Source organism: Coregonus clupeaformis, chromosome 40, assembly GCF_020615455.1.
Source record: "Coregonus clupeaformis isolate EN_2021a chromosome 40, ASM2061545v1, whole genome shotgun sequence".
Classification (NCBI taxonomy): Eukaryota; Metazoa; Chordata; class Actinopteri; order Salmoniformes; family Salmonidae; genus Coregonus; species Coregonus clupeaformis.
Window position 1 is genome coordinate 16,473,399 of NC_059231.1, and position 12,460 is coordinate 16,485,858.

Below are 12,460 nucleotides of genomic sequence, written 5' to 3' on the forward strand. Positions count from 1 at the left end.
TCCGCCTCTCACAGTTGAAGTGTACCTATGATAAACATTACAGACCTCTACATGCTTTGTAAGTAGGAAAACCTGCAAAATCTGCAGTGTATCAAATACTTGTTCTCCCCACTGTATATTCCACAATCAAATGGGAAAGGAACTCTAGGCCTCACTAAACTAATAAACATTGTTGTTATTTTAGTTTTTGCTTTTAGCCTAATCAAAATCCATTCTCACATCATAATATGATGATGTATAAATATGCCCCCTCAGTCAGCATTATTTGTTAGGGAAGTAAGAGTGTAACTAAAACAACCACAGGGAAGGTGAAACAAAGTTCACTCTCATTTCAATTCCTTTTCAAAGATCCTTTTAACAGTGGGAAAAATAGACCATACCATATCCATCAAAGCTTTCCAGAGGCAAAAAGTAAAACAATAGCATTCCTTTTCATGAAAGAGAAAGAAAAAATCTAAACAACAGCAAAATAAAATGGAGGGTGGTGTCAGAACATATTCCGTAAACATTGCTCCTCATGCTATACTGCTATCACAATCCTCCACAATTTCTTTTTGTTTTCACTCCATTGCCCCAGGCTCTCTCTCTCACTAGAAACAGCTGTAGCTATGTCTCACCAATTAGAGGAAGACGAGACCAGAACAACGCTTACTCTTGATAGCCAATCTAGCTGGCAGCATTCATGCCCAGCTCCTTGCTCCCCGTGGGGCCTGCACACGCAATCTCCTCCTACACCATCATCCCTCAAAACACACACCATGTCACGTCATGCGCGCGTGTGTGTGTGTGTGTGTGTGTGTGTGTGTGTGTGTGTGTGTGTGTGTGTGTGTGTGTGTGTGTGTGTGTGTGTGTGTGTGTTTGTATGTGACTAACGTTTCCACAACTAATGTTTTTCCATGAAAAGTAAACAGGCATGTTTGTCCTGGGGAGTAATTGCATTATATTTTCATGAAGTTAAAAGGGAATGTTTGTCATTCTCCATGCAACCACAGTCACAGCAACACACTGCATATATTCACAGTCAATCATAAGAGACAAGCCACATTGCTTTAGCAAAACAACACAGAGACATTTCATAGGAAGGAAGCGTTTTGGGGAATTAGGTGGGGAATATATTGCGAGGATGTGAGAAACCAATCTAAAATCCTTGTATCAATAAAAATGTTCACTTCACAGGAATCATTTTGCTGTGCAGAGTAGACACTGCATTATTTACAGATACAGGAGTTATACTGAGAACCAGAAGCATGCATCTGAAGTTATGTTGAATAATCTGGATGCTGAGGTTTAGCTGAGGGAAAGTACTGTAAAAGTTTTATCCATTAAATTAGTTCAAAGAACATATTAGCTTTAAGGGGCCAGGTATAATAGAGGTTAGTACAGAGCCGGCGCCAGAATGAATCAGTTGGACGGGCCTTTTACATGGGACCTCCTATGTGTGCACACGCTTGCGCGATAACAATTATTTTGAACGGGGTGTAATAGTAAAGACCATAGGCAGCTTGTGAGTTTCAAGTTTGGGGAAGCTTACAATTTATCCTACCATTTCTACCGATCTGCGTACTTTTTATATACGCATTTACGTGGAACAGTTTCATTTAAATAATAACATTTTTGTTCGTCAAAATCATTGTCATGTGGTTAATCATAGAAATTGGAAGTAAAATTATACAAAACTAAAGGTTAAAATTAAACTACGGCAAGACCACTAGCCTCTACCATATGGACACATTGATACACTGTGATCCATTGGCAGCTAAAGAAATGAGAGCATAGAACTCAGAGATAGCCTATTAGCCAATGCAGCAGTAGGCCTATAACTTCCATCATCAACTAAGTAAAGTACATAGGCCTAAAGCCGACAAATAAAAATAGTAGAAAATATCCTGATAAAAATTCTGATTCTTTCAATCACATTAATCTCACTACTCCGCCTGTCTGCCTCCCTTTCTATCTGTCTTGACTTGAACTATTGCTAGTGAAGTGCAACATTGTATCAAATCATCACTGGGTCTGGCCAAAAGCTGTCATTAGCGAACTTGCAACATTGTATCAACTAGCCTATTCCGGGCACTCAGAGTTTCCGGAGAGACAGCTGTTTTATATGACGTTTCCACTGGAAATATGGGATCATCAGATCATTATATTTTGTTCTTTCACACCGAGACTTGGTGATTATCGAGTCCGGGAGTGTTGGAAAGATTTTTCGAATACTGAGGAACTTTCATTCACAATGGATATTAAAAAACATACTTAATTTACTGGTGTGAGGTGAAGAGAAAATTACTGAGAAGCTCAGCTTATTGGTGGTGTACGAGGTGAGTTAAGACAATCAGAAATCAGACATTGCCAAATGGGTCCTTTCTTACATATGCATGCATTCTGGAGAAACACACCATATCTTCACAACATACACATCCCCTTCTTCTTGATGCAACATTTAAAATTATACTCAAGACATATTATCTTCATACATATTTTGGATGCTTTTCACTAACAGCCACAACTCAATCAGCTAGACCTATTACCATGTGCACTACCCAAATTGTGGGCTTCCTAAATGGGCATAGGCCTGCACACTTGTGATTTGAAACAATCCAAAGCTATTTCTTTTTTAATAAACTAATGATCCTCTGTGGCTAAGTCATGCTACACGGCAAAGTATTTAGAATTATTTTATTTAGACAGGAGTAATGATATAATTATGGCAAAACATCAATTTACTTCAGGGCAATCCAACTTCCTAACAGTGCACTGTGCACCTGCCAACTTTCCTTTCCAATTCGCAAAAGGCTGAAACCAGAGATGTATATGCGAATCGTTTCAGGAAACTAGGCGTATATTGCACAGCACTACTTCACAGGAGAACGTAAACATTAAAAAATATATATATTTTTTTTTTGGGCAGAAAGGCCTTCTGGAATGTGAACTTTTATGTGCCTTAATAACAAACATATATGTCAACTGTTAATACAAATCAAATTGTTAGATTACAAGCCACAGAAAAAGAAAGGAACCTTCCCGCTAGCCATGATTGGAAGAAGTTGAGAGAGTTTTGAAATCAGAGGAACACCTGGAGGAAGCAGAGTATGATAGCTAAGGAGATGGAGAAAATTATTGCGTTTGATTGCAAATATGTGGAGGGGGTTGAAAAAAGAAAGCTGGCTGTTGTATAAAACACCTGTCGTTTTGAATGGTCATCCAACTCAGAATTCCAACTCAGGAACTCAGGCCTGTTTATAGAGCCCAGACTTTCTGACCTGAAGATCATTGGCGTCATGATTTGACCTCGTATTTTTCCAAGTTCCCAGTTGACTTGAAAGCACCATTAGGTTCATTGTTTAGCTAGCTAGCTACATGTCTAAACAAAAGACTCCACTTTGCCAGATGATTACATGACCCATCAAGTTAGCCAGGTGTGTCTGGGGGTGATTACGATCATCTGTTGTATTTCATGAACATGTGTACATGTCTAGACAATAGTGACCCATCCACTTAGCTAGATGTGGCTGGGGGGGTTGGTTATAGCATTTCTTTCACATGACCCATCAATTTAGACAAGTGTGTCTCGATCAGAATCATCTACAGTGAGGGAAAAAAGTATTTTATCCCCTGCTGATTTTGTACGTTTGCCCACTGACAAAGACATGATCAGTCTATAATTTTAATGGTAGGTTTATTTGAACAGTGAGAGACAGAATAACAACAACAAAATCCAGAAAAATGCATGTAAAACATTTTTATAAATTGATTTGCATTTTAATGAAGGAAATAGGTATTTGACCCCTCTGCAAAACATGACTTAGTACTTGGTGGCAAAACCCTTGTTGGCAATCACAGAGGTAAGATGTTTCTTGTAGTTGGCCACCAGGTTTGCACACATCTCAGGAGGGATTTTGTCCCACTCCTCTTTGCAGATCTTCTCCAAGTCATTAAGGTTTCAAGACTGACGTTTCGCAACTCGTACCTTCCAGTCCCTCCACAGATTTTCTATGGGATTAAGGTCTGGAGACTGGCTAGGCCACTCCAGGACCTTAATGTGCTTCTTATTGAGCCACTCCTTTGTTGCCTTGGCCGTGTGTTTTGGGTCATTGTCATGCTGGAATACCCATCCATGACCCATTTTCAATGCCCTGGCTGAGGGAAGTAGATTCTCACCCAAGATTTGACGGCACATGGCCCCGTCCATCGTCCCTTTGATGCGGTGAAGTTGTCCTGTCCCCTTAGCAGAAAAACACCCCCAAAGCATAATGTTGGGATGGTGTTCTTGGGGTCATAGGCAGCATTCCTCCTCCTCCAAACACGGCGAGTTCAGTTGATGCCAAAGACCTCGATTTTGGTCTCATCTGACCACAACACTTTCACCCAGTTCTCCTCTGAATCATTCAGATGTTCATTGGCAAACTTCAGACAGGCCTGTATATGTGCTTTCTTGAGCAGGGGGACATTGCGGGCACTGCAGGATTTCAATCCTTCACGGAGTAGTGTGTTACAAATTGTTTTCTTGGTGACTATGGTCCCAGCTGCCTTGAGATCATTGACAAGATCCTCCCGTGTAGTTCTGGGCTGATTCCTCACCGTTCTCATGATCATTTCAACTCCACAAGGTGAGATCTTGCATGGAGCCCCAGGCCGAGGGAGATTGACAGTTCTTTTGTGTTTCTTCCATTTGCGAATAATCGCACCAACTGTTGTCACCTTCTCACCAAGCTGCTTGGCGATGGTCTTGTAGCCCATTCCAGCCTTGTGTAGGTCTACAATCTTGTCCCTGACATCCTTGGAGAGCTCTTTGGTCTTGGCCATGGTGGAGAGTTTGGAATCTGATTGATTGATTGCTTCTGTGGACAGGTGTCTTTTATACAGGTAACAAACTGAGATTAGGAGCACTCCCTTTAAGAGTGTGCTCCTAATCTCAGTGTGACACTCTGGCTCCATGGACTTTGATATTTGAGCCAGGGTTGTTCACTTTCATTTGTTTGGGTGTATTTCATTTGGTGGTGTTGGGGATGGGTGAGTTTCATTTTGTTTGTGTCTATGGTGATTGGTCTATGACTCCCAATCGGAGGTAACGAGTGTCAGCTGTCGGCTCGTTATCTCTGATTGGGAGCCATATATATTCTGTGTGTTTTCTCCTTTGTTTTGTGGGTTATTGTTTCCGTGTTCCTGTTTAGTCTATGTACTGTTGGACTTCACGTTTCGTCATTTTGTTTTGTAGTTACGTGCTTTGATTATTAAAGTCATCATGTTCACTCGCAACGCTGCGCATTGGTCTCCTCCTTCAGACGATCGTGACAGAATAACCCACCACAAGAGGACCAAGCGGCGTAACAAGCGGCAACAGGACCTACCTACACAGGATGTATGGACGCCTCCAAAAGATTCATGGACATGGGAGGAGATACGGGCTGGAAAGGGTCCTTGGGCACAACCGGAGGAATATCACCGCCCTCGTGAAGAGCTGGAGGCAGCTGCAGCCGAGAGGAGGTGGTATGAAGAGGAAGCGCGGAGTCGAGGCTGGAAGCCCGTGGTTACTCCCCCAAAAAATTTTTTGGGGGGGCACATGGCTTAGGGCGCCTGGGCAGCAGGAGGCTGCCACAGGGAGAGCTGGAGAGAAGGCTATCGGATTACGGGAGCCATTGGCGAGTAGAGGGAGGGAAGTTGTTGTGGCACGGCATGAGAGACTGAAGTGTGTTACCAGTCCGGTCCGGCCCGTTCCTGATCCCCAGTTAAGGCCAGTGGTGTGTGTTCCCGGTACGGACCGGCCTGTTCCTGCTCCAAGCACGTATCCTACGGGGTGCGTCACCAGCCCAGCCCGGCCTGTTCCTTCAGAGCCGTCCGCCAGACCGGAGCCGCTAGAGCCTTCCGCCAGACAGAATCATACACCTGCTATGGAATCAGCAGGAGCCGACGCAGCCTATGCTGGACTGGAGGCTCGGGTTCGTGACGGGCAGGAGCGGCTCATGCGGATGGGAGCCGCCCTGCTGGAGGTGATGACTGCAATCCGAGGCTGGGGTCCGCCTCCACCGCTAGCCGCCCAGCCAGCACCATCAGCCAGCCATGAGCAGCCAGACCCGTCAGCCAGCCATGAGCAGCCAGATCCGTCAGCCAGCCATGAGCAGCCAGATCCGTCAACCAGCCACGAGCAGCCAGATCCGTCAGCCAGCCACGAGCAGCCAGATCCGTCAGCCAGCCACGAGCAGCCAGATCCGTCAGCCAGCCATGAGCAGCCAGATCCGTCAGCCAGCCATGAGCAGCCAGATCCGTCAGCCAGCCATGAGCAGCCAGACCCGTCAGCCAGCCATGAGCAGCCAGATCCGTCAGCCAGCCATGAGCAGCCAGATCCGTCAGCTAGCCATGAGCAGCCAGATCCGTCAGCCAGCCATGAGCAGCCAGATCCGTCAGCCAGCCATGAGCAGCCAGACCCGTCAGCCAGCCATGAGCAGCCAGATCCGTCAGCCAGCCATGAGCAGCCAGATCCGTCAGCTAGCCATGAGCAGCCAGATCCGTCAGCCAGCCATGAGCAGCCAGATCCGTCAGCCAGCCATGAGCAGCCAGATCCGTCAGCCAGCCATGAGCAGCCAGATCCGTTAGCCAGCCATGAGCCGTCCAGCCAGGATCCGCCAGAGCCGTCCAGCCGGGATCCGCCAGAGCCGTCCAGCCGGGATCCGCCAGAGCCGTCCAGCCGGGATCCGCCGGAGCCGTCCAGCCGGGATCCGCCGGAGCCGTCCAGCCGGGATCCGCCAGAGCCGTCCAGCCGGGATCCGCCAGAGCCGTCCAGCCGGGATCCGCCAGAGCCGTCCAGCCGGGATCCGCCAGAGCCGTCCAGCCGGGATCCGCCAGAGCCGTCCAGCCGGGACCCGCCAGAGCCGTCCAGCCGGGACCCGCCAGAGCCGTCCAGCCGGGATCCGCCAGAGCCGTCCAGCCGGGATCCGCCAGAGCCGTCCAGCCGGGATCCGCCAGAGCCGTCCAGCCGGGATCCGCCAGAGCCAGCCAGCCGGGATCCGCCAGAGCCGTCCAGCCGGGATCCGCCAGAGCCGTCCAGCCGGGATCCGCCAGAGCCGTCCAGCCGGGATCCGCCAGAGCCGTCCAGCCGGGATCCGCCAGAGCCGTCCAGCCGGGATCCGCCAGAGTCGTCCAGCCGGGACCCGCCAGAGCCGTCCAGCCGGGACCCGCCAGTGCCGTCCAGCCGGGACCCGCCAGAGCCGTCCAGCCGGGATCCGCCAGAGCCGTCCAGCCGGGATCCGCCAGAGCCGTCCAGCCGGGATCCGCCAGAGCCGTCCCAGCCGGGATCCGCCAGAACCGTCCAGCCGGGATCCGCCAGAGCCGACCAGCCGGGAGCCACCAGAGCCGTCCAGCCAGTATCCGCCATTCAGCCTGGTACTGCCCCTTAGTCCGGTACTGCCCCTTAGTCCGGTACTGCCCCTTAGTCCGGTACTGCCCCTTAGCCCGGTGCTGCTCCTTAGCCCGGTGCTGCCCCTTAGCCCGGTGCTGCCCCTTAGTCCGGTGCTGCCCCTTAGGCCGGTGCTGCCCCTTATCCCGGTGCTGCCCCTTATCCCGGTGCTGCCCCCTTAGGCCGATGCTGCCCCTTAGTCCGGTGTTGCCCCTTAGTCCAGGTGGGGTTAGTTGGAGGGTGGTCATTGGGAGGAGGCTACCGAAGCAGGTTGTGACTGTGGTGGGGTGGGGATCACGACCGGGGCCAGAGCCGCCACCGTGGACAGACGCCCACCCAGACCCTCCCCTAGTCCTGATGTTGGTGCGCCCGGAGTTCGCACCTTTAGGGGGGTACTGTGACACTCTGGCTCCATGGACTTTGATATTTGAGCCAGGGTTGTTCACTTTCATTTGTTTGGGTGTATTTCATTTGGTGGTGTTGGGGATGGGTGAGTTTCATTTTGTTTGTGTCTATGGTGATTGGTCTATGACTCCCAATCGGAGGTAACGAGTGTCAGCTGTCGGCTCGTTATCTCTGATTGGGAGCCATATATATTCTGTGTGTTTTCTCCTTTGTTTTGTGGGTTATTGTTTCCGTGTTCCTGTTTAGTCTATGTACTGTTGGACTTCACGTTTCGTCATTTTGTTTTGTAGTTACGTGCTTTGATTATTAAAGTCATCATGTTCACTCGCAACGCTGCGCATTGGTCTCCTCCTTCAGACGATCGTGACACTCAGCTTGTTACCTGTATAAAAGACACTTGGGAGCCAGAAATCTTTCTGATTGAGAGGGGGTCAAATACTTATTTCCCTCATTAAAATGCAAATCAATTTATAACATTTTTGACATGCGTTTTTCTGGATTTTTGTTGTTGTTATTCTGTCTCTCACTGTTCAAATAAACCTACCATTAAAATTATAGACTGATCATTTCTTTGTCAGTGGACAAACGTACAAAATCAGCAGGGGATCAAATAATGTTGTCCCTCACTGTAATAATTATAAATTATATATATAATTGGACAATTTCTATTTTTTACATTGCTACTATGCAAGTAACCATTTCACTGTACCGTTTACACCTTATGTATCCTGTGCATGTGACAAATAAACATAGATTTTATTTTATATAGTGTGTTTTTACCAGAGATGGTAATGTGAAGAACAACATGACCTCCATCAAAGTCAGATTAGGATATAGGCCAAGGACTAAATAAAGTGTATTTTTCTGCTATTACTTTCAACACTTTTAGTCTTGAAATCTTTGGTTGTTTACTACACTACCTTACTCACTCTGTTTAGCACGTCTCATGTAAATCATTAAAGAGATGGGTGGGGCTAATGCTTAAGAGGGTGTGAATGATGCTGAATGGGTGTAGACAAAGAAGAGCTCTCCAGTAGATGTACTAAAACATTCAAGGGTCATTTTCTCAAAAGTGGCGTTACAAGTTTATCAACTTTCAAAGCATAATTACTTTCCCTGTGTTCCTCAACAGCAGTGTATGATATATCATTTTCTAGCTCTGAGTCTATACTTTTATCCAATGTAAAAAACACAATTTCAAATTTTGCAACACATCAAGACGGTCGGTAACATATAATGACAAGATGCTCATGTCGCCACCCTAACAATGGGAGTCTTTGTCCCAAAGGCGAGAAGACAGGCGACAAGTTTAGGTCTGCATATTATTCCCATAGAAACGCATCAGGCTTATTCTAGACAGATTTTGGCGAGAGTGAGTCCTCTCGCTTCGCCTCTTCCTCTCTGCTGAAACTATATAACTGGAGAAAGCATCTGAGAGAGCAAAACAGTGCCCGTCTATATGTATGACATGCCATACTCCTTTGGTCCAGACAGCATCAGATACATGGTCTACACATACTGAGACAGAGGGGCGCTGTTTCGGATGTTTTAAGTGAGATTGATGCGTCTTTCTGTTGACTTGTGTCTCGGTCAAATAAATGATCAATATTTCAATATTTGATTAGTACAGGCAAGGAGGTACAGTAGTGCGGGCCAAGCCCCCTAAGGCCCGCCCATAATGCCGGCCCTGGGTTAGTATATAACCGCCAAATAACACACATCGAGATGAGAAGTTCCGATGCTCTCATTCTGGTGTTGTTTGCACTGTGAATGGCTTTGCTCCGCTAAGAGCCCCGGTGCTAAGATACAGCATCTCTCATTAAACAGCTGTTCGGAATTCATGCCTACTGCCTGTCCTTGTACCCTCATGAATATAATGGGGCTGACTCTCTCTCTCTCTGTTGAACTTCTCCCAGGGAATATTACAACAGAACAGAAACCATTTTAGCTGCTGATACAGTGCCTTGCAAAAGTATTCATCCCCTTGGCGTTATTCCTATTTTGTTGCATTACAACCTGTAATTTAAATGGATTTTTATTTGGATTTCATGTAATAGACATACTCAAAATAGTCCAAATTGGTGAAGTGAAGTGAAAAAAATAACTTGTTTAAAAAACGTATATAAGATAAATAACGGAAAAGTGGTGCAAGCATATGTATTCACCCCCTTTGACATGAAGCCCCTAAATAAGATCTGGTGCAACCAATTACCTTCAGAAGTCACATAGTTAAATAAAGTCCACCTGTGTGCAATCTAAGTGTCACATGATCTGTCACATGATCTCAGTATATATACACCTGTTCTGAAAGGCCCCAGACTCTGCAACACCACTAAGCAAGGGGCACCACCAAGCAAGCGGCAAGATGAAGACCAAGGAGCTCTCCAAACAGGTCAGGGACAAAGTTGTGGAGAAGTACAGATCAGGGTTGGGTTATAAAAAAATATCTGAAACTTTGAACATCCCACGGAGTACCATTAAATCCATTATTTAAAAAATTTTTTGAAAGAATATGGCACCACAACAAACCTGCCAAAGAGGGCCGCCCACCAAAACTCACGGACCAGGCAAGGAGGGCATTAATCAGAGAGGCAACAAAGAGACCAAAGATAACCCTGAAGGAGCTGCAAAGCTCTACAGCGGAGATTGGAGTATCTGTCCATAGGACCACTTTAAGCCATACACTCCACAGAGCTGGGCTTTATGGAAGAGTGGCCAGAAAAAAGCCATTGCTTAAAGACAAAAATAAGCAAACACGTTTGGTGTTCACCAAAAGGCATGTGGGAGACTCCCCAAACATATGGAAGAAGGTACTCTGGTCATATGAGACTAAAATTGAGCTTTTTGGCCATCAAGGAAAACGCTATGTCTGGCGCAAACCCAACACCTCTCATCACCCCGAGAACACCATCCCCACAGTGAAGCATGGTGGTGGCAGCATCATACTGTGGGGATGTTTTTCATCGGCAGGGAATGGGAAACTGGTCAGAATTGAAGGAATGATGGATGGCGCTAAATACAGGGAAGTACTTGATGGAAATCTGTTTCAGTCTTCCAGAGATTTGAGACTGGGAAGGAGGTTCACCTTCCAGCAGGACAATGACCCTAAGCATACTGCTAAAGCAACGCTTGAGTGGTTTAAGGGGAAACATTTAAATGTCTTGGAATGGCCTAGTCAAAGCCCAGACCTCAATCCAATTGAGATTCTGTGGTATGACTTAAAGATTGCTGTACACCAACGGAACCCATCCAACTTGAAGGAACTGGAGCAGTTTCGCCTTGAAGAATGTGCAAAAGTCCCAGTTGCTAGATGTGCCAAGCTTATAGAGACATACCCGAAGAGACTTGCAGCTGTAATTGCTGCAAAAGGTCGCTCTACAAAGTATTGACTCTGGGGGGGTGAATAGTTATGCATAATAGTTATGTTAAGTGTTCAGTTTTTTTGTCTTATTTCTTGTTTGTTTGACCCCAAAAAATATTTTGCATCTTCAAAGTGGTAGGCATGTTGTGCAAATGAAATGATACAACCCCCCCCCAAAACTTTTTTAATTCCAGTGCCTTGGGTACTTTGTGGTGGTGACAGTACCAAAAATGCTCAAACATAGAGGGTCCTGCAGGGGAGTTTTCTACCGGGGGGGTGTGAGGGGGAATCAGTAAATACTGATGAAACCTAGTGACAGTGGGAGCTGTCTGGAGCACTGGCTCCCCAGCATTTACACAGCTAGACATGCTCCGAAAGGAAAGCAAAATCTGCATTGCATAAGGACAGGCAATCATGCAAATTGTTATACTGTACGGTAGGCTACAGGTTTTAAAGTGTTTAAAATTCTGAGAAAGGCTTTATTCAATCATCTGAAGATACTGTAGTGGGTTTCTGGAATGGTTTTTCAGAAGTGGCAGTTTTTAAGTGTTTACTACCCCATCTGTGATGTGCTACCATGGAAAACACATTTCTGGAAGCACTATCCGGAAAAGCACTATGTGCACTTGATTGAATACCAGCCAATTGGTTTATATGTCAAGTCAAATAGACAAAAAAAAATGCATACCATGGGTAAGTGACAAGATATGTGACAATAGATGTAGCCAATGGAATTGAGGGATACTAAAGGTTACACTTGTAATTGCCAGTCAAAGTAAGCATACAAAGCTAACTCACCCCATAAGTGGATCCACAGCAATTCCTTTAGGATTGGTCAGATCTAAATCTATGATGGTGATGCAGGTGTCCCCAACACGGTTGCAAACAAATATCCTGTCGCTTACATGGTCCACAAAGTAGAAGTTTCCAGTGAGCCAATCAATGGTCATGTGCTCTACATCTATGGATGAAAACAAGTCATTAAATTCTTGCCACCAAACCATTCTTTGATTAAGGACATATTGTGAGGATAAACCAGTTAATCTTCCATTATGTTAGATAGCATTTTATCATAGACATTCATGTTATTCACTAAAGGTAGAGACACATAACTGAATGCAAAGTAAGGAAGGAATTTAACCTTGATGGTATACTGAGCATGAACAGCATTCCTTAAATTCTTGAATTAACAGGATAGAGTAGCACTACAATGACCCTAAAGAAGAGAGTTACCATGGGAAGTGCATTGGGTAGGCATTTCCTACATTGTGAAAGTAAGTAAATATGAAGATATACAGGCCTAA

At 46.0% G+C, this 12,460-nt stretch overlaps 1 protein-coding gene across 1 annotated transcript in view; it reads right to left on the reverse strand.

Moving 5' to 3' along the window:
• Window positions 1-12,106, reverse strand: part of LOC121554930 (low-density lipoprotein receptor-related protein 1B-like) — a 331,365-nt gene extending 319,259 nt beyond the window's left edge. Inside the window, exon 1 of the mRNA XM_041868634.2 lies at window positions 11,955-12,106. Coding sequence (XP_041724568.2) covers window positions 11,955-12,106 — 152 coding nt within the window. The remainder of the gene's footprint in view (window positions 1-11,954) is intronic.
• Window positions 12,107-12,460: the final 354 nt, after the last annotated feature.